Source organism: Mauremys reevesii, linkage group 4 (assembly GCF_016161935.1).
Source record: "Mauremys reevesii isolate NIE-2019 linkage group 4, ASM1616193v1, whole genome shotgun sequence".
NCBI lineage: Eukaryota > Metazoa > Chordata > Testudines > Geoemydidae > Mauremys > Mauremys reevesii.
The window spans coordinates 112,792,732-112,818,009 of NC_052626.1; the positions used below are offsets into that span (position 1 = coordinate 112,792,732).

General features: G+C 44.1%; 2 protein-coding genes and 1 non-coding gene across 6 annotated transcripts in view; 2 read left to right on the forward strand and 1 right to left on the reverse strand.

Moving 5' to 3' along the window:
- The window catches only part of LOC120404491, a 183,976-nt gene extending 178,436 nt beyond the window's left edge, over positions 1-5,540 (reverse strand). For all 3 annotated transcript variants that reach the window (XM_039537179.1, XM_039537175.1, XM_039537173.1), the window contains exon 1: positions 5,385-5,540. The gene's annotated coding sequence lies outside the window, so the exon portion shown is untranslated. The remainder of the gene's footprint in view (positions 1-5,384) is intronic.
- A 243-nt stretch (positions 5,541-5,783) lies between these two features.
- On the forward strand, positions 5,784-5,856 carry TRNAA-AGC. The gene has a single exon. It is a non-coding gene; the product is annotated as a tRNA-Ala (tRNA).
- Positions 5,857-10,516: 4,660 nt separating this feature from the next.
- Positions 10,517-25,278, forward strand: part of RNH1 (ribonuclease/angiogenin inhibitor 1) — a 37,187-nt gene continuing 22,425 nt past the window's right edge. Inside the window, exon 1 of one of the 2 annotated variants that reach the window (XM_039536312.1) lies at positions 10,517-10,598. In XM_039536312.1, coding sequence (XP_039392246.1) covers positions 10,532-10,598 — 67 coding nt within the window. In that variant the 5' untranslated portion in view covers positions 10,517-10,531. Of the gene's footprint in view, positions 10,599-24,964; positions 25,192-25,278 lie in introns of those variants that run through there. The other variant, XM_039536314.1, reaches the window with a different exon arrangement.

Here is a 25,278-nt window from a genome sequence, read left to right on the forward strand (position 1 = left end):
AAAATACATCCAGTGTGTGTTTCTGTTCAATTTGATTGTACTGAAGAGGAAGCTTAATTTAGAGACTGTGATTTACATATTCTCAAGAGTTCTTAGTACAGATATATGAGAGACATTTTCCCTGGATTGGAGCCAAGTCGTTTACATAAAACTACTGAACTAAAAGAGGCTGGGGCAAGTGCTTCATTTGTTTAAGTGTGGAGGGTCTTGGTGCATACACTGAATCCGTATCTAGCCTGAAGTCCTTGCTCCTGACAATCCATGGCTACAGCCTCAAGGGCTAGAGCAGAGATTCTCAAACTGTGGTCCATGCAGAGGTGGCTGGTTACCTAGTGCTGGCTTCTGTACCCTATTTCCAATTGCTAAACTGCATGGGGAAACACCTAAAAATGCAGTAAGAACTATTAATATTTCTCTTCTACTTAAGCATTTGCTGATGTTACCACAGGGATATTATGCAATAAGAAATGGGAGGGGATGGTCTGCATGATTCGGAACAGGAGGGCAGTTGGCCCACCAGATAGCATATCTGTATTTAGGCATGGTCCACGCTATGAAAGAGTTCAAGAACCCCTGTACTAGAGGCAACTAGAGTTCTGGCGGTGAGATTTGTTGTGTTTCTGAATATCAGTTCCGGTTTGTTATGCAAACAATGTTGTGTTTGCGCTGTTTGTTTAGCATTGATCATATTTTGAGTTTGTTATAGACACCATAGTTTGTGCTAACATCTGCTTAACTAGCTGGATACTTAGTTCTGTATTCTTTGGACCAGTATGGGGGGAAAAAAAACAAAAAACAGAAATTTTAATCTGTATTGCTAAAAAGTGTTACAGAATGACTGGTAAATTCTGAACTGGGTACTGCTCTCTCAATAAGGATGCATTTACATGTGTGTTTAGCAGCAGACTTTTCTCATGTCTAACTTTGATGGGAATATCTCTATTAAAAAAAAAAATTGTAGCCAATGCAAAACTCCATTACCCATCACAGCACCAGACTGAGAGCAGGCAAATCCTCCCAGTTTGACTCTACTCAGTGTTAACTTTATCTTGGAATTATTTTTACATTGCTTGAACTAGGCCCCCATTAATAGAGCTACCAGGTATGGTGATTCAGATTTAACATTTCATGCAGTGTTGCTGGAACAGCATCAGTCCAGCCACGGCACACAGGTTCTCAATATCCCTGGTCTTCTATAAAGCCTTTACCCAATGAGCCTGGCTGTATGACAAGGGCAGAAAAAAAAACGACAGGAAAAAGAAAACAGGGACTGTCCAAGACATCAGTGTCTTTCTAGGAATACCCAAGCCTTCTTGCCAATTATCTTCCAATGCATTTAGCAGATAAATGAATGTGTTCAACCTTCTGACTGAGAACTGCAAAGCTACGGTACATGAACAGCAGGCAATTATTCTGGGGCATATACTAGCCTTATCTGAATAATAATGTTTGTGAACATTTATTTTTACTTTTTAAAATATACACAATAGGAGTTGTCCTTTCCAATATTGGAATGGGCACTCTTTCCAATATTGAACTAAAGGGAACCACTGAAATCCATTGACATCATTAGAAACACCAGTTGTCTTACCTTAGGAATTCAGATCTATTTGCTGAGATTGTTCTCTGATGTTAAGCTGCCATGTTTACAAGTTCCAAACCCATGAGAAACACTCACACAGTGAACACAGAGTTGAACCACTACAGCACATGTAATTAAGTGCAGAAAAAGAAAGCACAACCACTGCAGAAATATAAAGCTCAAATGCAACCACAGATAAACCAATGAGCTTTCAGTTTCAAATTTTACTGTCCTAGTATCCCTTTTTCATGATTATTTGACTTTATAAAGATACGGTTATACACTCTAGTACAGTCACTTTCCAGAGAAAAAGAAAGCAGGATTTCAGCTGCAAGGAGAGTTCCCCCAAAAGCAACCAGCCATCAAACGTTATTAAAATACATAATCAATGTATGGGAGAAACAGTTGCTTGAGCTGACGAGAACAAGCTAATCCTTTTAAAGCCCCCTAACACTTTTACATTTCATCAGCTGAAGTCACTGATGCACCAATTTTGGCAGTCAGGACTCAGTCACAGGAAACACACAAATAACATAGCAACTGGCCTGCGGCACCTAATCTAGTAGCGTCTAAGAAAAATGCAGCATACGGGCTTGTGACTGCTTAAAGTAACTCTTTCAGCAATTTAGCTACAAGACTAATTTCCAAAAACTTCAGTCAGTGACAACCACCACTCATGTGGAAGGTATGTGTGGTAAACTAGTAAGGGGGTACATACAAACACTATGATGCTTCAGAATATCGAAAGACAGAAAAAAAAAGCTGCAGGCAAGTCCCTGGAGTCTTCTAAACCAGCAGGGTGTAAAGAAGACAAAGACTGTGGAGAAGCTAAAGAGTGTGCATGCACATCATTTCTCACGGGTAACTAGGGCTGAACACCTCAGCTAAGGTAACTCTTTATGAGTGATGCAGGTGAAACAATATCAGAGATAGAAGTGATGGAGCAAGACGACAAATTAATTGCTGAAGGCCCAACATGTCTCTTGAAAATATTAATGGTAGTCTTGGGACTGTGTTTATACATCAGCTTTTCCTTCACTACTGAGAAAAATAACAATAGTACTAAAGAATGTAATACCTCACAAAGATGGAGATACTGTAATTATGATAAGAATAAGCCAGCACAGCTTCTGTGGAACTAAAGTCACGCCTCTCTCACATACCAGAATTCTCTCAAATGTGACAACAGTGGATAAAGGGACAAAAAAGGGGAGATAATTTAATCTTTCAAGAAGTTTTGATGAAGGTCCTTCAAGCAGCTATTAAGAAAATCTGGTAAGCAGAAGGAAAAGGCAGAATCCTTTCATGGATTGGAAACTGTTTGAGAGAGGAAAGAGAACAAGAATATACAAGTCTCAATTGAGAAAGATGTTAATATAGCAGGCTGCCTCAGGTATCAGTACTATAGTAGTTAATCTGGACAAGGGGGGAAAAGTGAAGAGGCAAAATATAGTGAGCACAAAGTCATTCAAACTTTTAAAACTAGGGAGAATTAAAATTGGGCAAAGGGACAAAGTAACAGATTAAACTTAATCCAGATAAATGCAAAATACTACACAACGGAGAGACCAACATAAACCACTCACATATATTGATGAGTTTGATGGACTGGATAATCTACCAGATCTTTTCCTTTGACCTAGGCATCATCATGTACAGCTCAATAAAGACATCTCAGCATGCAGCCATGGTCCACAAAGCAACTAAGATGTTAGGCAGCTATCAAGGGAGGTTAGAAAGTATTATGGACAATCCTTTATACAGATATTTAATTATATGTATTTGCCTTGAACACTGTGCTCAGTTTTGGTTATCTTGTACCAAACATTATAGAAACAAGAAGAATACAGAAGCAGAAAAAAGTCCCTTACTACAAGGAGAAAGAAAGAGAAATTAAATGGGAGCAAAATAAAATCTAAAAAGGAAGCATTTTAAATGTAAGTATACGTCATATATGGAACTTGATGTTGCTGGATAGTATTTAGACAGATTTTTAAAACTCAACACACTAGATACATGCATTTGTAATTGCAGTTGTAGTTACACTAAACTAAAATAAAAATTGCAAAAGCTCTCAGTCATTTTCTTCAGGGCATCATCAGATCATCAGCTGGGGTCAGGAAGAAATTCTTAAATCAGACAGCATTCCCCCAATTGGTCAGATGCATTACACTTTTTTGTTGCTTTTTTATTTTTGTTTTGGATTTGTTGTGATTTACTCAAAAGTAATTTGTATAAGACATCTAGCAGAAAAGATACTGGATGGATCATTGTTCTTGTCTAGCAAGACAGTTTCTATATTTGTATGAATGACTTTATACAAAGATTGTCTCATATCTCTGCCTTAAGAAAGCTCTACTAACCTCTTTTATTAAATATCATTATTTTAATACTAGCATAACTAATGCAACAGTTTCTTAAGTAAGAATATCTCATTACTCACATAGCATAGGTCCCAGAATTCAGGTTCTATTTTTCTATATAGTTATTTCAAGCACGAGGGAAAACATAACGACAAGAGAAATAATACAAGTTCAGGTACTGTACCTCTGAATACTGGTATACCAACCTGATGTCAATACAAATCAAGATGTATAAATCAGAGAAAGAAATGGCACTGTGGTCATGAGCAGGGACTGTGAATAGACTGTGAACATTTTAGAGATCCCTCTGTGTGAATACATTCATTCATTCATTCCAGTGCAGACTTTTCTGGCATTGAGTTTAACACCCACACCAAACCTTTTTGTATACCAAGAAAGTTATGCTACCCAGTTACCAATGCTAGTTTGTAAAATCCTTAAGCATGCAGACTGTTCAGATCAGCTGTCAGAAGATCATTTTCCAGTGAGGAAAATGAAAACCCCGCACCAATACCACTTCCACCCCTCCCTTCCAATATTTGAAGAGAATCTGTTTCTACATTTTTAAAGTTTAGAGGACTAGTTGAATGAATTCTATTCATAAGAATTCCAAATCCTCCCCTAACAAAGGCAAAAACAGGAAAGAATTCTTTTTTTCTTTCAGTTTTTAGGTTGAATATAGGAACTTTTTCACCTTAGTCCAGGCCCCATTCTTGATACACACTTCACCCTGCCTATCCGCAACTGGCCATAAAAGCCATAACGTGCCCTGAACTACAGTGGTTTTTACCAGACTCCTGAGCTGTAAGTTACATACTCTCTCTACAACTCCCTATACATATATGCACCATATAGACAGAGTACAGAAAATACACTACACTCAAAACCCCCATAGCTACACACCCAGAGCCTCCCCATAGATACAGGCACCTTGTAGCCCCATGCAACAGATAAGCCCTTCACATAGATTATCTATGCCTATATGCCCCTCACATCCCATGTCCCCAGGCAGACCTCCCTGCCACATTGCTCTGCTATAGAAATGCTCCCATACAGAACCCTATGGACACCCCGCAAACACCTCGTGCCCTGCATACACCGCACCCCCCATATACCACCCCCACTGCATATACCACCATGCAGACCCGTGCACATCACCCCCATACCTAACCCCTTGCATGCCACCCCCATGCAGACCCCTACACATCAGCCGCACATCATCCCACATACCCCACCCCCTGCCCTGCCCGCTCCCCCCACATACCACCCCTGCCCTGCCCCTTTACCCCCCAGACACCCAGGAGCTCCAGGCGGGGGGGGGAGGGGCGCCCCATCCTACCCCCAGTCCTTGGGGCAGCCGAGCCCCCACACGCTCCTAGCCCCGCCCGCGGCGGGAGGGGGGTCCGCGGCCGCTGCCCCGCGGGGAGCCGGCTCCTTACCGCTGGGCAGAGGGCGGCGTCCCCGCTGCGCATCCTCCTTAGGGCGCGAGCGGCTGCTGGCTCCAGCCCCGCCAGCGGCGTCTCTCACAATGAAACTGAGCGAGCGAGCGAGCGGGCAGCCCCCGCGCCGCGCGCCTCCCTCTCCCATCCCGGGGGCTGTCGTATTGCGCAGGCGCGCGATCCGCCCGACGCATCTCGGGAAATGTAGTCCTTCCTCCTCCCGCGCTTTCCGGCTGGCGCCGACCCCCACTACAGCCCCGGCACCTGAGGCCGGTGGGTTATTTCCATAGGATGGTCAGTGACTGTGCGGCGGCGCCTCTCCCCTACTCGGGGACGGTGAAGGCTCGCGAGCTGGGAGTGAGACTATAAAGGGCTCTAGAGTCAAACTTTATTCAAGGTGGGGAATTAGCTCAAATGGTAGAGCGCTCGCTTAGCATGCGAGAGGTAGCGGGATCGATGCCCGCATTCTCCAACAAGGTTCTCTCTTTTGTGTTTTCATAATTTCATTAAATGAGAGCAAGTCCTACCGAAAAAAAAACGGGGGCTCAATACCGCTAAATAATTTAAATCAAGCGAGCCACCAATCATTTCCGTTGTAAACAAAACAAAACAAAACAAGGAGGGTGGGGGTTACAGCTGCCACTTTATTATTGCATTTAGTTATAATTATCTATGTCATTTATTATTTATACAAGGGGAGGAGGTGACTGTTCCTTTCCCATAAACAAATAAGAGGAGATCTCTGCTCTCCAATCTGATCTCCACTTTATAAAAAATCCATCCCAGATAGCTCTGTCTGACTATTTGGTTTGCAGTGCTATAAACCCTGCAATGCTCTAAAAATGATCATTATGTGCATGATTTGGGGAATTCAGACAATAGCTGGATGCCTTGCACTCCATGCCACCTGGCCTAGGTGATTCTGTCAATCTGGTAAAAAGAACAGGAGTACTTGTGGTACCCTAGAGACTAACAAATTTATTTTAGCATGAGCTTTCGTGAGCTACAGCTCATGCTAAAATAAATTTGTTAGTTTCTAAGGTACCACAAGTACTCCTGTTCTTTTTGCAGCTACAGACTAACACGGCTGCTACTCTGAAACCTGTCAATCCGGTAACATCCGTTCTTATCTTTGGCACCATTTGCCGAGAGTGAGGAATCTTTAAAAGAGCCTGAGGAAATCATTAACAAATGCAAATGCTATTTAGTGGTGAATTTTGCAAGATTAAAAATATCTGCTTCACCCAGGACATTAATCCAGCCCAGAAATAATGAAAAATAAAGACAAGATATTCATGGTGAAAAATTGGAAGACTGGTTTTATTAGAATGGGCACACCAAAAATACTCAACTATTACAACGAAGAAGAAATAGGTTTGTGAAAATCATTACTCACATTTAACAAGTATAATTATTTAAAAGAAAGAAACTCATCTTTTTTAATCCAAGTAATAATTAGAAACTGAAATTAAGGTGAAAAATCAAATCAAGAGTTCACATGTCCAATAGGAGACCTTATTGAATAACTAATTACCCTTCCAATTATCTTCAACTTCTAATAGTCTAGGAGTTTAACTTTTGAACATTCAGAAATCCAGAATTAACAAATCATAAGCATTTTGTTCAAGGATTCAATTAACAGTTTTCAGATTTATTTTAGATGGTGATTTATGAGGGATGGAAATCTGAGCTCTAATCCTGACTGTGCTAGAAATTTTACTGTTTGACTTTAGTCAAATCATTTCATCACTCTGTCCCTGCTCTGCAAAGTGGGGGTACTACTACTTCCTTTATTTGTCTTGGTTATTTAGACTGTAAGTGCTTTGGGGCAGGGACTGTCTCTTACTATGTGTATGTACAGTGCCTAGCACAATAGGTATAACACAAACAGTAATAAATAAATGGCATCACTTAATTAAATGTTTTAACACTTTGGGGTGGGTTGTTCCAAGGTGTCTTTATTTCCCCCCTCTTGATACCTCTTCTACCATCAAAGTCTTCATACCTCCATGATCCTCCTCATAGTAAGGGGAGCTGGATGTGGCACCCTGTGAAACTCATCACTGCCACTCTGTGCATAGAGGGGAAAGTACTTTGAAGGTGACAGAATCCTGGCTTCTTCATCAGGGCTAAAAGCAGTGCCTGTGTGATAGCCCCACGGCTGGTGAATGAGGGACCTAGTTCAGGACATACTCTCTGAATCCACCAGGTTGGAACACATTACACTTCCATGAGATTGCCAAACTGGTCTTTAGAGTTACAAAAATCAACAGTGGACTGTGAATTACTGCACTTTAATTTTTAATCTATTTCATCAAAGAGAGCAATATAGCCACAACTCACTTTTAAAACGAGTAGGCACTGGTATCTATCTTCTGTTTGTTTGCATCAGTGTCATGTGTAGATATTTTGTATACACCATATGAAGTATGAGTTGTGCCTTTCTGCAGGATCTTGCTAGCTGCTGCTTCACTTTTGCACTTCTCTACATTGAAAATGTATTGTTTGCAAGCTACAATCTGGAGAAGAGCTACAAACACCTACACATGCATAACAATTAAAACACTCAGCTTCTTTCGTAACATTTAATTTACAATATGACAACTGGAGGTCTCCACAGAAATCTTTCAAAGTACTAGTACAGTATCTTTGCCACTCAGGACAATGACTTTAATGGCAAGTGTCCTATGAAACTGAGGAAGGAACAGTTCAAATGGGATAGCATTACCAGAAATTCTACTTGAAAGGGGATTCTTGGCCATTGCAAAGTGATTAAGTGGTGCTTAATATAGTAACATCCAGAAAATGTTAGGTAACCATGGATTTACTACAATACTATTAATGAACAGAGAATATTGACTAACACAATTGCAAAGCAGAGCTCAAAAAGTATACAAAGTGTGTGATTTTTTATCTAGCCTGGGATTTTGCAGTGGTCTCATAAAATCTTCAGGTTTTCTGATTCCATAAACATATTAATTATCCAGATGTCAGCAAAACTGTCTTGTAAAGATATATAAATTTACACCGGTATTTAATGTGAAAGCAAAATCCATTTAATTCCCCTCTTTCATCAGCAGCTATGCAAACCACATGCAGAACATTTCTCTAGTAAACTTGTTCTTAGGGACCAGCTGCTCTCACTCTCCATGATAGCTTTTCATGATGCAGTTTCAGTGAGTAAAACAAAATCCAAGCAAAATCTTGGATGATATTGAAACACGTAAGCCACAGGGAAAATAAAAGCATCATGTAGAGTTCAGTCACAGGAGTAAAGGAAACTGAGCCTGCAATGCCCTCTGCAGGCTGCCAGAGAAGTTTTCTATAAGCTCCTACAGAGTTTCATGCCATTTGAAATATCAAGTGAGAAAAAAAGTCCTAGAAACATCATTGATAGATTAAATAGCTAGTTTATGTAGTTTAGAAAGGTCTTCTCTACTGAGTCATCTAATCCATTCCCCAGTGCTGTGACAAGATTGGTTTCTTTATCTCAGACACATCCCTGACAAAATTTCCAGTAACTTTCATCAGCTCTAATGTCAGCAGTTCCAGTCTCCCTTGGCAACTTGTTCCATAGCTGAAATGGAAAATTATTCTGAATATTTACCTACATTCTTAAACCCATTGCAAGTGGTTTTGTTCTTATTGACTAACACAGCTACAGTAGCATTATAGTTTTTGACTAAATTACATCATCAATGCTCTTCAGGGTGTACTGCACACACATCTTCTAACTAAAGCATAAACATTCCAATTACTGTATGTAGTTATTTAATTCTATGCTTATTACCCAAAGCACACTCTTTTCTATTTAATACTAATCTGAAACTAAGACACATCTTCAGATATTACCTTTTCTGCTATGGAACAACATGAGATTGGAATTATTAATAGTTATTCTCTCACTTATTTCTCATGCTATAGATCATTGTTAGCTAGCATATTGTTAAGCAATTGTATTGCATAATAGCAGGAAAACGGGTCAGAGTTGAAAGTGTTATTTGAGTGTCTAAAGTTAATTTTTGCACATAGATTTTTGGTAGGGAATGTATGAACTGATAGTATTCAAATCTTTGGGCTAGATTCTCTGGGTCAGCACCGATGGATGTGCCTTAAGGAACTACTTATAACTCCTTGATTTGCTACCCTGACATAGGTTAGAGTAGCTTCCGAGTATTCTACTCTATACTAGCTGGCAGTGATCCCCAAACCACATCTCTTCTTCCCCACTTTCAACATGCCCCTGCACAGGGGCTGCAGAAGATTTAGTTTAGATGGTTGGTACGTTATTATTATTTGTAGAGCAGTAGCACCTGGGCACCCCAGTCATGGAGTGGGACCTGATTGTGCTATCAGGGTTTCCATGCACCAGGGAACTCCACAGCTGAGGATTTGCAGCTGGCTACTGCTCCCTTTGGGCTGCTTGTACAGCCCAAAGGGGCAGGGTGGACCAGTGATCCTGGCAGGTTCTGTATATGTCCTTATTACCATTTCCAGACATAGTCCATGTTTTCTTTTTAAAATGTAATAGTTTTGGTATTATTTGTTACTTTTGGTCGCAACCTTTAATGTCAAAATAACCAGTTTTCTACCTGGACATGTTGGAGTAGCTACACCACACTATCAATCACTACATTATCTGGGGCAGCACTGGGAACTGGAGTGTGCTTGGGGTGGGCATGCATTTGGCCACTCCCTATTTTCAATAGTCACATTCTGGTAGTGTACGTTTGTTGCCTTCCCCTTCGCTATGTTGTTGTCTTCTTAATCTCCAGTTCCCTGTTCCAGGAACACTTCCCCCTCCACCCCCCAGGGGTCAACTAGTTACAGCAGCAGTGTTTCCAATTTAGTCGTTTTCCAACTCCCACTCTAATTTAAATTTTATCCCTGAAAGTGGAGACTATCAGACTGCCCCTCCGCAGGGTGCTTTTTCCAGTCTGATACCTACTGAAGAGAGACAGAAGCCTTTGGATTTTCCCCACCCACAAGCTTTAGTGCAATAGTCACGTGTCTTCAGGCAGCAAGTAGATTTGGAGCAGGAAAAGGCTAATGCAAACAAAGGAGGAAGTGATCATGTATTTGACTCTCAACATAAGCTACATCTAGTTCTAGTACATTCAGTGCCTTAGTACAGCTACAAGTACTGTATGGGAGCCAGACTTTTACCTTCCTTTTGCCTTCGGAGATTACCGTGTTTCTGGATCAGAAAAAGAGGTAAAACCGAATTCTAATGGCAAGAAATGGATTTAGACACATTATTAACTATAATGCAAGTCCACCCACCATGCTGGATCCAAGCTCAGCTGGCTAGCCCGAGACTCTGCCAGTGCCACTATGTTCGCACAGTTATATCTATGGTGTGCTAGTGTAAGCTCTGCTTGCATGAAGCTGTCTACCCAGGCTGGGAGGCTCACTCTTAAGCTGCAGTGTAGATGTACCCTGGATCTCCACCCGCCTAGTCTGGGTGTTCCTCACCCATTCCTACCAGGCAGGATATCACTGTACCTGGAGTCCCTCCCTACCAATCTTTACCAGTTATTTCCTTTGAGCATGGGGAATCCCTGCTCACTGTGGGTAGGTTTTCCCAGACGCTTCTTAATAAAGAGCGAGCTGAAGTCCACCCATCCACCTCACTTCATCAGTGGAGCCCCTCTTGGCTGGGGGACTGGGCAGTGTGTTGTGCCATGAAGAGGCTTCCCTTTGGTGGTCCCCCTGATGAATTAAAATGGGAGCCAGCCAGCAAGGCTGACTGTCCCTTGGCCACCAAAGATTGTCAAAGGTAATGGAGGAGATGGAACCAAGAGGACTGGGGTGCAGCCAGGGGCTGGGAGGAAAAATGGTGTCTCAGTTGTCGGACAGCATCCTGTGTAATGTGGGTGTATTGGTGAACAGTGGCACTGCCAGGGAAGCTGAGATTTGGGGGCAGGGGGGAGTCAGAGGAGCTCCAAATGAGGATAGCCTTCTTTTTGGGTGGTATGGCGTTTGGATGGCTGGAGGGAACTATGGAAGACAGCAGAGAGGTTGGGGTAGGTGAGAGGGGATAGGGGCCCAGTTGGAGACACTGGGGGAAAGGGAAGTTGGGGAATTGAGAAATAGGGTTCTGATGGCAGAAGGAGGTTGGCCTAAAAAGGTGGTTTTGGCAGGGGGAGTTAGTCCTGTCATAATACTGCCATAGACTTGCCATTTGTTCTAGTTCCTGGAATCACACGGAATATGTTCAGAGTCTGAGCAATAAGCAATTTGATTTGCTCTATGGTTATCATTTGTCATCAGCCCTGGCCATGCTTTGCAGGGGTGTAGATCACAGCCATTCAACTTTAATTTCCTTGATGGAATTTATTTTAGTGTGGGAGGGAAGGGGTTTTGCTTCAGCAGGCCTTTCATTAACCCTTGGCTGGATCTCCGTATCCAGCTGTCTCCCTTGGGTTAGTGAGCACTTGTGTGTAACAGAAATTAATACCTTGGAATTAGGGCTGTCAATTAATCGCAGTTAACTCAATAAATAAAAAAAATTAAACATGATTAAAAAAATTAATGCCAACTGAAATGTATTACATATTTTGGATGTTTTTCAACATTTTCAAGTATCTTGATTTCTATTACAACACAGAATACAAAGTGTAGACTGCTCACTTATATTATTATTTTTATTACAAATATTTGCCCTGTAAAAATGATAAATAAAAGAAATGGTATTTTTCAAGTTACCTCAGACAAATACTGAAGTGCAGCGGTTTTCAAACTTTTTTTCTGGTGACCTAGTTGAAGAAAATTGTCGATGCCCATGACCCAGCGGAGCTGGGGATGAGAGGTTTGGAGTGTAGGAGGGGCTCAGGGCTGGGACAGAGGGTTGGGGTGTCGGAGGGGGTTCAGGGCTTTGGGCTGGGGGTGCAGGCTCTGGGGTGGGGCCGGGGATGAGGAGTTTGAGGTGCAGGAGGGGGCTCCAGGTTTGGGGGGGAGGCTCAGGGCTGGGGCAGGGGATTGGGGCACAGGGTTGGGGCCTGGGCTTACCTCTGGCGGCTCCCAGTCAACGGCACAGCAGGGGTGTAGAGGCAGGCTTCCTGCCTGTCCTCCCACCATGGACCGCACTGCATCCTGGAAGCAGCCAGCAACAGGTCTGGCTCCTAGGCGGAGGTGTGCAAGCAGCCTCACCCGCCAGCACCGCCCCCCTCAGCTCCCATTGGCCAGGAACTCCACTGGCCAATGGGAATGAGGAGCTGGTGCTCAGGGCAGGGGCAGCATGCAGAGCCCCGTGGCCCCCCTGCCTAGGAGACGGACCTGATGCTGGCTGCTTCCGGGGTGCAGTGCAGTGTCAGAACAGATAGGGACTATTAGTTTTACTGGATGGCTACCAGGGTCCCTGGGTGCTGAGCAAGGTGACCCAGTGCCTTGCATTCCGCGACCCAAAGTTTGAAAACCACTGTTGTAGTGCAATCTCTTTATCATGAAAGTGTAACTTACAGATGTAGACTTTTTTTGTTATATTACTGCACTCAAAAACAAAACAATGTGAAACTTTAGAGCCTACAAATCCACTCAGTCCTACTTCTTGTTCAGCCAATCGCGAAGACAAACAAGTTTGTTCACATTTACAGGAGATAGTGCTGCCTGCTTCTTATTTCCAGTGTCACCTGAAAGTGAGAACAGGCATTTAATGCCACTTTTCTAGCCAGCATTACAAGGTATTTACATACCAGATACGCTAAACATTCATATGCCCCTTAATGCTTCACCCATCATTCCAGAGGACATGCTTCCATGCTGATGATGCTCACTAAAAAAAATAATGTGTTAATTAAATTTGTGACTAAACTCCTTGGAGGAGTTGCCTGTTCTGTTTTACCCACATTCTGCCATATATTTAATGTTATAGCAATCTCGGATGATGACCCAGCACATGTTCGTTTTAAGAACGCTTTCACAGCAGATTTGACAAAATACAAAGAAGGTACTAATGTGAGATTTCTGAAAATAGCTACAGCACTCGACCCAAGGTTTAAGAATCTGAAGTGCCGTCCAAAATCTTAAAAGAGCAACCCTCAGATGCAGAAACTACAGAACCCAAACCACCAAAAAAGAAAATCAACCTTCTGCTGGTGACATCTGACTCAGATGATGAAAATTAACATGCGTCGGTCCGCACTGCTTTGGATAGTTATTGAGCAGAACCTGTCATCAGCATGGACGCATGTTCTCTGGAATGATGGTTGAAGCATGAAGGGACATATGAATCTGTAGTGCACCTGGCATGTAAATATCTTGTGACACCAGCTGTAACAGTGCCATGCGAACGTCTGTTCTCATTTTCAAGTGACATTGTAAACAAGAAACAAGCAGCATTATCTCCTGCAAATTGTAACCAAACTTGTTTGTCTGAGTGATTGGCTGAAGTAGGACTGAGTGGACCTAAATTCCCAGTAAGGTGCGGAACCAGCCAGGCGGGGACCTGCCGTGGCCGGGGCGGCCCCCACCCATGCCCAAACCTAGCCGTGGCTGGGGGAGGGGTGCCTATCCCATGGCCCCAGCCCTGGAGCTGCTGCGGGGAGAGAGCTGGGGGGAGTCCTCTCTCCCCGCTGTATCCCCAGAACACCCTCCTGCACAGACAAACCCCTCATCCCCGGCCCCACCCCAGAGCCTGCACCCCCAGCCGGAGTCCTCACCCACCCCCTGCACCAGCCCTGAGCCCCTCATGCCCAGCCCCAACTCCCAGCGCACACCCCCAGCCAGAGCCCTCCCCCACCCACCCAAACCCTCTGCCCCAACCCTGAGTCCCTCATCCCCCACCCCCATCACCTCCATATTGGTGCATATAACAACATTCATTCTGTACATAGGTGGGAACACAGGAGTGGACTTGTAGGCACTAAAGTTTTACATTGTTCTATTTTTTAATTATTTTTTTGTACATACACATGTAGAGTTAAGTTCAACTTTCATGATAAAGAGATTGCACTACAGTATTTGTATGAGGTGAATTGAAAAAATACTATTTCTTTTGTTTTTTTACAGTGCAAATATTTGTAATCAAAATATAAAGTGAGCACTGTACACTTTGAATTCTGTGTTGTAATTGAAATCAGTGTATTTGAAAATGTAGAAAACATCCAAAATATTTAAATAAATGGTACTCTGTTATTAATTGTGCACAATTAATTTTTTTAATTGTTTGACAGCCCTGCTTGGAAGATAATGGGTGAAGGGGTTGCAGATGGGCCAGTGTAGCTATACATCTCATATGAGCAGCTGTCTGTCAGCTGAGTTATTTGTTTTCTGACAGTTTATATAGCCAGCTGGCTATAGTTTAATTATATACAGTGCCCATCAAGCTGGGGAGTTTCCCTGACTTTTCAACTTGTTCTCTCTCTCTCCTCTCTGATTTTCTATAGAGCCCATCATTATAGCATCAACATGTTTCATGAGGATTTAGCAGCATGACTCATTACAACCTGTGGGTAGGCTTGGCAGGATTCAGTTTAAATCATTAGTCATTGGTACACGTCAGTTTCACCTGACACTGAAATCAGCAACAAAAATATTGATATCAGCAAGCACAGCTTCCCCCACACTTAGTGCCCGCAGGGATCCGGTGTCACCAGCCCTGCAGGGGGCCCTCTGTAGCCCTGCTGTCACAGCGACACTCACTCACTGGCCAGGAGTACTGGGGCTATCCCTGGCAAGAGCCATTCAACAGCAAGGTGGTCTCCCCTATGGTCAGGGTCTTGTCCTCCTCCCTGGTTGGGGTTCACTGCTCCACTGAGCCAGGATTGCAGCCTCCCTTACACTTGACATCCATGTATCTCAGGCCCCTTGGCAGCACTAGGAGCCCCCTACAACTCTTGTCAGTGCTGCAACTGTGAAAATTCAAATAAATAAAAATTGAAAAATAATGCTTTAAAATATCTGTTAAAATTACAAAAAATAAGAACTGGATTCTGCCAAGCCTGTCTCTGGCCCAGGTGCATGCAAGCTGCACTCAGCAGCTCTCCCAGGGGCTGGGTTTTAGGAAGCTTTCTGCAGCCTCTTCATACTGACCGTAATTGTCCTCCAGGAACCATTACGCTGGCCAAGGATTGCCAGAGATGGCACACTTCAGCCAGGCTCCCCCCTGGAATACTTACTGCACTGGGCTGGGTGGCAGCAGGCGGCACAGAGCCAGCTATGCCATTGTTAAACCATTGGGGCTCCTCTAGGCCAAGGGTATCCCCATCTGGGTGTTTAAGCTGGTTGTCTGTCCCGGTTGTACCAGAGCATCAAGTTCAGTGGGATTTGGATCAGGCCAATAGGCAGGGATGAAGGGCACAGGAGCATGCTTCACCGGCCACTTCTTGGGAATGTGAAAAACGCAAGCTGAAACCTCTCTCCAATCCATAGGCAGCAAATGTCATCAGCTGCACTGGTAAAATCTCTGGTCACCACAGACTGAGCTTTCCAGGGGAACAATGTACATTTGCCTGAAAACTGTTGCTTGGTGAGGCTTGGTTACCACTATTGCAGAGGTCCTTTAAGCTGTCCCCCGATGGCTGGTTTCTATGCTCTGAAGTGGCAATGTGGAGGAGATGATCATCGTCGCATTGCAAAGTGTAGAGTAGACTGTCCAAGTCCTCTTTCACAGAAGGACTCGCTAGGGAGGCAGGCAGAGGTCAGCTGTTTATTTAAGAGATAACCGCTATCACTTTCAAGTTACAAAATAATAACCTAATGCCGAGCTAAATAAACCTCAAGGCCAAAGGCTGAGGAGTTTGTTAGCCTAGGACACAGGTGCTGTATTACCAAGCTAATAGAGAACGCCACCAATGTATTGTTATACTGAATTGTATCTGCCTCCCCACCCTTGATGTTCTTCAGTCCACCTGCTCTTCCCTGCCCCTAGAGGAAGTTAATAAATCCAGACTGGGGGGGGGGGGGAGGCCAACCAGGTGTGAAATGCTGCTCAGGGACACAGATGGTGAGAACTAATTGCCTCTTCTGGCAGTTATCTTAGCCCTTATCTGCACTTCTTCCCTGTGTTTCTGAGCAATGATTTGCTCTCAGCTTGCCTCCATCTCCTTCTCCAGGTTCATTAACTGCAGAACTGGAGGGTGGAGTCTCACATATGCCTCTATGTCCCTTACGTGTAATTAGTCTTTTTGCAGCTGGGAAATGGGGGGAGGGGGGAGAAAGGGTTAAAAATAGATTAGAATGCAATTCTTAGTAGAGGTGAGGGGCTGAAACTGCCTCAGGGTCAAGGATGACTAGGTGGGATGTATCACAGTCCTGGTAAAGTTTCCCCTGCTGTGCTTTAAGTTTCCTCCTTAGTCTGGGTAGGCTCCAGAACTCTCTCTTGCTTTGTCCTCCTCTCTAAGCACAGGCAGTCTGTTACTCCTTTCCTGAAACGGGGCCTCATGGTCCAGCTGTCCTAAGCTACCCCCATCCCAGTTGTTGAAGCACACCCTTTCCCTGAGCCCCAACCATGTAACATGTGATGGGCAAAGCACATAACAACGGGCAGGGCCGGCCCACAACATTTTGGCATTGATGAATGGGCCTCAAATAGTGCCCCATGCCCCCTCACTTGGGCCAAAACTTTGAAAGGTCTCACTTCTGCCTTTTCCTGTTCTACTCCTCTCATGGTACTGCTCTCCTACCCCAATAAAGGAGAACTAACAACTTAAAAAGCCTTGTTCAAAAATTTTAAGTAACCCTTACCGTTAACTTTCAAACGCCTGAACAGCAAATGTAATTTTTCTTGTCTGCATAGTAAACACTGGCATTTTTATCTGTTTGAATAATTAAAGTGGTGCTTTCCGTGCCTTCTTGGTTGCAAAGATTTGAAGTGCTTCCTGCTGAAGTTCCGCAGTGTGGGCCACTCATGCTCTATTGAGATGGTTGCAAGGCCGACCAGCCTCTCCTGTGTCATTGTGGAGCGTAGATGTGTTTTTATTAACTTCAGCTTGGAGAAGCTGCGTTCTCCACTGGCAACTGTTGCAGGAAGTGTTAGAAGTATGTACAGAGCAACAAAAGCATTTGGAAAGAGGGTAGTCATCTTATTTGTGCACATATATTCCAGAACAGCTTTTGGAGTTGATCCTGCTGAAATGCATCTTGAAAGGGCTTTCAGTTCATCACCTAAATCACTCGCATCAATATTGCGCATGTCATCATGTGTCAGCACTGTCTCCAGTGCCCTGCATTGCTAGTGTAGGTCTTCTTCGGGTATAGTGAGGAGTTTTGGAATATCATACAACATCCCAAATATATTGCTGTGTTCCTTGAGCTGCATGAAACATTCTTCAACTGACTGTATTGAACAATCTAGCACCTGGTTAAAGAATTCAACTTTGAATTGTTGTTTGGGGTCTCTTATGGGATTATCCCGTGCCTCATAATCAAAATGTCTTCTTCGGTGACTCTTGTATTCTTGAATGGATGGGAAAATAGCTTCAGTGTGAAGTTCCTCTGCCAACTTCTGTGCACTCTTCAAAATGTTTTGAAATCCCTCATCTGACTGGTAAAACTGTAGGTCTGACTTTGCTTTGTCCAGTTATTTCATTGCTCCAGATATATCAAGGTCACCACTTTGGAGTCGCTTGCTTACAACATTTATTTCAAATGGTATGTCATGCCACAACACTAAGTCACACAGATATTTGAAGAAGTTATGTATGTTTCTGGTGATTCCATTTCCCCCTGCCACTGTTCTCCCATGAACAATTCCTGTCATAACATTATCCTCCATAATGGCAACTATGGCATCATCTATCTTCCCAATTTGGTGTTTGATAGGCTTTATCGCCTCCACTCTACTTTCCTATCATGTGGCACTCAGTGGTTTCAGTGTCAGAGAGGATGTTCCCAGATGTTGCTTCAAAATTTACCGATGAGTTGATGCAGAGAAAAATACATAGATGCTTTGAATTACATTAAAAAACTCAGCAGCCTCACTAGAAGCTGATGCTGCATCACTGACCACCAAGTTCAGTGAATGAGAACTACATGGGACAAAAAAAGCTCGAGGGTTTAACTCTCAGATCTGTGTCTGCATTCCTCTGTTCTTTCCTCTCATGTTGGCACCATTATCATAGCCCTGACCTCTCATGTCAGCTATCGCAATTCCCATATCTTCCTGCTTTTTAAGCAGCACATTTGTCATACTAGCTCCTGTAGTATCATCAATGTCAATACATTCTAGAAAATGCTTTCTGACAGCCACCATTGCAGGGACATTTTCACTAGGTTCTGTTGTTGTTACAAAATGCACTATTAAAGTCATTTGTTCCATATGGCTGATGTCAAGTGTGCAGTCCAGAATAACAGAGTAATAGCTTGCTGATTTCAGATCTGCCACAATCTTCTGTTTGACTTTTGTTGCCAGTAACTGTATGATATCATTTTGAATTGTTTTTCCAGGTGTGTGTACATTTCTTGGGTGGTGACTCTTCTTAGATGCTCCTGGAGTACAGCATCAAACTCAGCCATCAAATCCACAATGTTAAGGAAGTTTCCATTGTTTGGCACATACAGCTGATCTGAAGTGCCACGCAGTGCTAGGTTTTGGGTAGCAAGCATTCTCACAATGGCAATGAGCCTTTTCAGAACATTTTGCCTGTAAAGAGACTCTGATGCAATCTTCTCTTGATGCTGATCATCTATGGTGGCCTTTAACCTTAGTCTCATCTCAAGCTCTTTGCTCTCTGGTGATTTGCTGCCTTCTCATGGCATGCCAGCTTTCTAGCCAGATTTTTCCAATCCTTTGTTCCTGTAGAACCCAATGTGGCTGGAACATTAGACTGGAAGAGTTTGCAACAGAAACAGTTTGCAGCATTCTGGGTTTTTGAGTACATAAGCCATGGCCTCTCCACTTTGTCACCATTGGGGATTTCACGCCAGTAATGTGTTGGATGGAAACTTCTATTTTCATTGTCTTTGGGGAACATGAAGTTTTTCACTTGCTGTGGCCCATGCAGTACAAGGAAGTCCCTCAAGCTACTGCTCAAGTGGGTCCACAGTCCTGGATCATCTAGACTTAAGGAACTAAATTCAGCAGCAGCTGTTTCTTGCACCTCCACCACACTCTTCTCTGATCTACACTTTTCTTCAGGAATATGTCTGGTTACATCCATTTGAGATGGAGATATGGATGCTGCAGCAGCTGCCAGGTCCCCTGCACTCTGACTAACTGGAAGATCAGGCATCTCCTCACCACTCACATCCTCACTGGGGCCAGAAGGCTCACCATGAACATTTGTGTCTATGTGTCTCAGGAGAACTCCTTCCTGCTTAGATAGAAAAGCTTCCTTTGCTTGCTTGCTTTTTCTGAATACTGCCCCAGAGGGGCATTTTCTTCTTTCACTCATGACTGCTGTTCTGTGCCAGCTATAGTGGCTCTCAGCACTCAGTTGAAGGGGACAAGTAAGCATAGGGTGACCCAATTTTTCACATTTGCTGTCTGGATGAGGGTGGGGAGTAATAGGAGCCTATATAAGAAAAAGACCCCAAAATCAGGACTGTCCCTATAAAATCAGGACATTTGGTCACCCAAAGTAAGCAGGCTGGTAGCAGGGCCTGAGTGAGGGAAGATATCAGCATCTTATGGGCCTAACTGGCTCCCACTACTTCAGTTGACTGCCTGTTCTCCTCAAGTGGGTTCAGGGAAGCAGCAGGAAACAGGAAGCTCCTTGAGAAGCTGGTGTTAATCAGTGCAGACTCCTGGGGGTGCTAGAGAGGTACATCAGAGGTTCCTCCTCCTCTCTGTCCCTAAAGCTCCTGCTGCTTTCTGTTATTCCCTCTCACCTTTTCTCTTGCCTGCCTGTTATGTCTCTTGTGCCCACCTTCCTCCAGCACAGCACTCCACATCTAGAGCAGAGGGAATACATATGCACCAGCAGCAGACAAAATTTTCTACACTCTGGGTCCTAGTGGCACCTCCTCTCCCATAGTCTGGCACCTGAGGCAACTGCCTCAGTTCACCTCATGATAAGGCCAGTCCTGACAACAGGTACTGCACAAATTGATTCTAAAACAACTACTCTTTATTTTAGCCAATGCAAGAAATATACAGCTCTAGATAAAATGATACAATTACCTAGACATTTCCCTGCCCCAGGTTCCTAACCGCTCTTGAGGACTGTTGAGCTTAGGTCACAATCTTTTAAGGGGTCCAGAATCCTTCCCTTCCCATCCCCTCCTGCAGAGTCTCCTCTCACCTTCCTCACCACTACCTCTCAAATAACAGTGACTAGAGACTCTTTATTTTATACCCTTCAATCCCCTTGCTCAGGTGACCCCCAGATTAGGGTTTTCTGGTGATTTAAGTCCACCACCAAGAGATGAATTGCTCAGTTACCACCTCCTGGAGTTCAGAGTTGAAAAACTGGTTTGCCCAGAGCAGTAGCCATCACTTTGTCCAAGGGTGCTCCATTTCAATAGACAATCATCAATGTTTAATGACCCTCCATTGTTAGCCCTTGACAGGTGCAATAATTATTCCTGTCACCTCCTGTGGGTTTCAGCTCAATATGGAAGGGAAAGACATCAGAGAAGTGAAGCGCCACACATTGAAAATGACGTTTGCTGACTGACCCAGACACAGAGTCCCCACTATTAAACAGAATTCATGAGCTGTACATAGATTCCCCAGATTATCACAGGGCGATATTAGGAGGTCAGAGGAGAAGATGGATAGGGTTGAGAAATAGAGGTGGCCATGTTTGCTGCAGGGAATATGTATGAGGAAGGTCCAGGGCCAGCACAACCCATTAGGTGACCTAGGCGGTCGCCGAGGATGCTAACATTTGGGGGGCGGTGACCACGGCGGTCGGATCTTCGGCCGCCCTGGTTGTCTGTGGTATTTTGCCGGCGGGACCTTCTGCCGCCTCCGTCAGGCGTGGCATTGCCGGCGGGACCTTCCACCGCTAGGGCGGCAAAAAAGCTGGTGGCGCTCCTGGGAAGGTCAGAGGGCAGTAACAAATCAGAATGGTGGGATTTATAGTAGACAGTTCATTTATAGTAGAATTGCTATAAAATTAGAGACAATATAGTAATTATGCAGATCAATATAACCTGATTGGCTGAGGACTGTTAGCCAACCAGTACAGGGATTGCATAAAAATACAGCTAATATTTTCAAACTTGAGCCCATGAATTTAGATCCCTAACTACAGGCTTTAGCCCCTAAATAAGTGGCCTGATTTTCAGAAGTGCCTTTAATGGGACTACTCCTGTGCTCAAAGTTAAGCATGTGTAGGTGTCCGCAAGCTCAGGCAGTAAGGACGTTATCAAAATAAAGACTTACTCCATCAGTTTGTTTTCAGGAAATCTGCTCTGGCACTTGGTACCAGAGCTAACCAAGATCTGCTAATGTTAGGCTTCATTTGTACAGTCACAATCAGCCTTCTGAAGTTGCACCATAAATTTAAAAAAAACCTAAACACCTTAGAACAACATTGTTCTCTTGTCCTCTCTGGAGCCTAACAGTATTCAGATAAAATGCAAAAGAGAGGAATCACCAATAAAATACACAGGAGAGGGGGAAATGACCAAAAATGTGTGTGTGTGTGTCTCTCTCTATCAGGCATTGTGTGTATAACAGCAATTTTTGTCACCAAACAGCAGTGGTTGCATAAAAACCAAGGCAGGAAATAGCTAGCTGCTGTCTCTCACCGACTCCCTTTTCAGAGAGCTGTGCAGAGCCAGACAAGTATTGCAGGATTGGCAAAACCTGATTCTAGTTTAACTTTTCCTTTTGGGGGATGGGAGCTGTAGAGGCTAATCTGTGGATGAATGGCTGGTTGTAATTAATCAGAGAATCATCATTTGAGTTAAGGAGAGGGAATCTTATATTTTAAAAATAAAAAAAAAAAACTGGAGGAGGGATTCACTTCCTGTTCACTGGGTGTAGCCTAATAAGCTATTTATACCCACACTTTAAAGCCATGGGCTTTTCCATGCTCCATCCCTGGAAAGTTGGGGTGGAGGGCAAGATTACCCAAGGGATTTAAGTGTTTCGATACAAACATAAGGACAAATGAGAAAGGGAGTGGCTAGCAAGCTAGAGCGAGGAAGCAGTTTAGAGAGATGACACATAGAATCCAGTAACTCACATGAATGTAGTTCATGCAATAATAGGATGGATGTGTCATGGAAGCCTCCCTGTTTCTCCTGACTATGTTCTGGGTTTGTATTTAGCCTCTGGGAAAGCCCTGCTATGGCCGCACCTTCTTCCAAAATAATCACCATAGCAGCAAATAGAGTGAACTTTCACTAGCCTATCCTGAAGCTTTCTACTCCTTTTACATGTGAAAAGGCTGAGAACAGAGGCTTCTCAGCCTTAGGACATACAGCTCAACCATCTTTCAAAGTGTTTCAGGAGAGATTCAGAGGTACAGGGCCAGGGAGAAAAGCTGTTGCCGGGGGGGTGTGTGTAAAAGAGATGGCGGTAACACACTGATGGGGACATAAACCCTTAGCAATTTACCAGATAGCTGAATATTTTCAAGCCTCTGAAAATTGTTTTTTAGACTCTTCAACCAAAACAAACACATTCTCAGCAAGGTCCCACCAAACATAAGACATCACACGCCTTTCCTCCCTAAGGGATTCTCCTTCACACTACTGTCTTAGTTCCCTAGTAACTCTGTGTCCTCTCCCATTAGATTCCTCTCTGTTAGCTTCTATGCTGTCTCCCTGAGGGAAACACTCCCTTTCTCTCCCTGGCAGCATTTGGGCACTGATATTGGGTGAGGAGGGGGATTTATTTTTCTTCAAGGTGGAAAACCTAAGAATGCCAGTCCAGATCCTCAAAGGTATTTAGGCCCCTAACTTCCAGGATCTGGGTCAGCATGTCCAGTATTTTGTCTAGCACCACCAGCACATGCTTCTTTAGCGCCAACTCTCCCCAGCCCCCTCCCCTCCCCCCGCAATCTCCCATCTGTGCACTCAGCCAAATGTGCCTTTTTGGCCTTTACCCCAGAGCTTGAACGGAAGTCATTTCACAGGGATGTATGGGAGGCAAATGCTTTTTCCTTTCTAGCCTCTCCGTACAGATATTAAATTTAGCAAGATAAATTGTGTTGTCCCTCGGTTGATCTACCCGTTAGCCACCTCCTTATGCCTTCTCCTTTTAATCTTCCTCTATCCTCACTCAGTCAGCTCTGTTCCCATCACCATCCCACTGCTCTGTCCCTCTGCTTTTTGGCCAAGGAGAGGGCTCCTCTTTTATTTATTTATTTATTTGGCAGCTGATATCTGAAGGGGAAGGTGGGAAAGCATTTATATTGCACTGAGTTACTTTATAACTCATTAATACATTGTAGAGTGGTAGGGCTATACACCAGGTTGATGATTATTGTTAGTATAGAGTTGCAAGGCTCTTTAAGACTATAGGAGACAGTCCCCATCCCCACCCCAAAGAACGTACAGTCTGAGACCCTGGTCTTGCAATGAGCTCTGCATAGGACTTAGAATGGGCGCAGTGCAGGGGTCTACCTGCCTAGCATTCATTGCAGGATCAGAGCCCATGTTTAGACCTAACATGACAAGTGGGAAGGCAGAACAAAGGCTATAATTAAGACTGTGACAGATATTGCAACCCTGGGCCATATTTTAATGTTATGAATGGTTTGTGTGTCGTGTTTGACTCCATGGGGGAGGGTTACCATAGTTCCTACAGAAATTAAAACAGTAGGGGGTGATTATCCCTGAGATTGTAAACAACTCCAGAGAGGCACCACTCCTTGGGGTGGTTTGCACATACTGGCTCCAGCTGTGTTTTCCAGAGACTAGGAAACAAAGAAAGGGCTTTTGGTATAAAAGGATGAGCCTGAATTGATGCATGACTGGCATTTTAAGTCACCAAATATACATGGTTCTCTATCTAAGGAGAGGTGCCAACCCTTGCTGAAGGGTTGAAAGGGATGTTGTCCAGGTATGTTTAATGTGGGTTTAAATCTGTTTATTGTCTTAATGTTTTATATGTAATGCTTTTACCTTAAAAATAAAGGTGCTTGTTTTGAAAAAGTTGTGTGGTAACTCGTAACTGCGGGCAATACACTGGTCATAGGCTTGAGAGAGAAAGCAAAGCATAGGTGCTGGCTTTGGGCAGACTGGGTTGCTGGGGATATCACAGATCAGAGAGCTGTGCAGCCTTAAAACCCCAGTCAAGGAGGGAGAGAGATCCAGATCTCTGCTCAAGAGAAGTGACAGATGGAAACTTTAAGTGGGTGCCCCTGAGGGATGACGGAGATGGAGGGAGATGATAGGTGCACTTACCACTGAAACTGTGAGACAGGCTAAAGGGTGGCCTGTTTATCTCTGTATGAGTTCTTTAGTAAGTCAGGCGCTAGAAGCTGGGTAGCAGACGCCGAGGAAGGATTAGGAGACAGGAGAGCGAAGGGGGCAGCAGGGACAGACAAGCACGCAGCTAATCTGTGCCATACAGGAATCACGTCCTGCAATGGCTCTATCAGCCTGTGCCTTTAAGAGTGTGTCATGATGGCTCTCTCTGAGCAATAGTCACGCGTCAATCGATTGCACTGACAGTAAGCGGGTGAGGGACGCCGTTACTAGGAAAACCCCCACTTGCAATTGTGAGACAGTGGGCAAGCCTGAGCAGGGCCCAGCGAGAGCTGCCAGGAGCGCTCTGCAGCCAGACCCAGCTGCGCTGCGCTTCCCCACCCTCGCTGGGGGAGCGGCTCTGCAGGGCACTTGACTGCTCTCCACCACTTAGACACCGCTAGAGCAGGCAGGAGGAGGGGCCTGTGGCAGCCAGGGCGGGGGTGTCTCCAGCAGAGCAGGAATTCAGCTTCTCTCTTCGGCCGAGGCAGAGGATCTGGTAGGAACAGGATCTTTTCCTATTTCTCCCTCTCTCCTAAATGCTCTTATCAAACTAGCTTTATGCCTGCTAACCACAGCGCAGGCA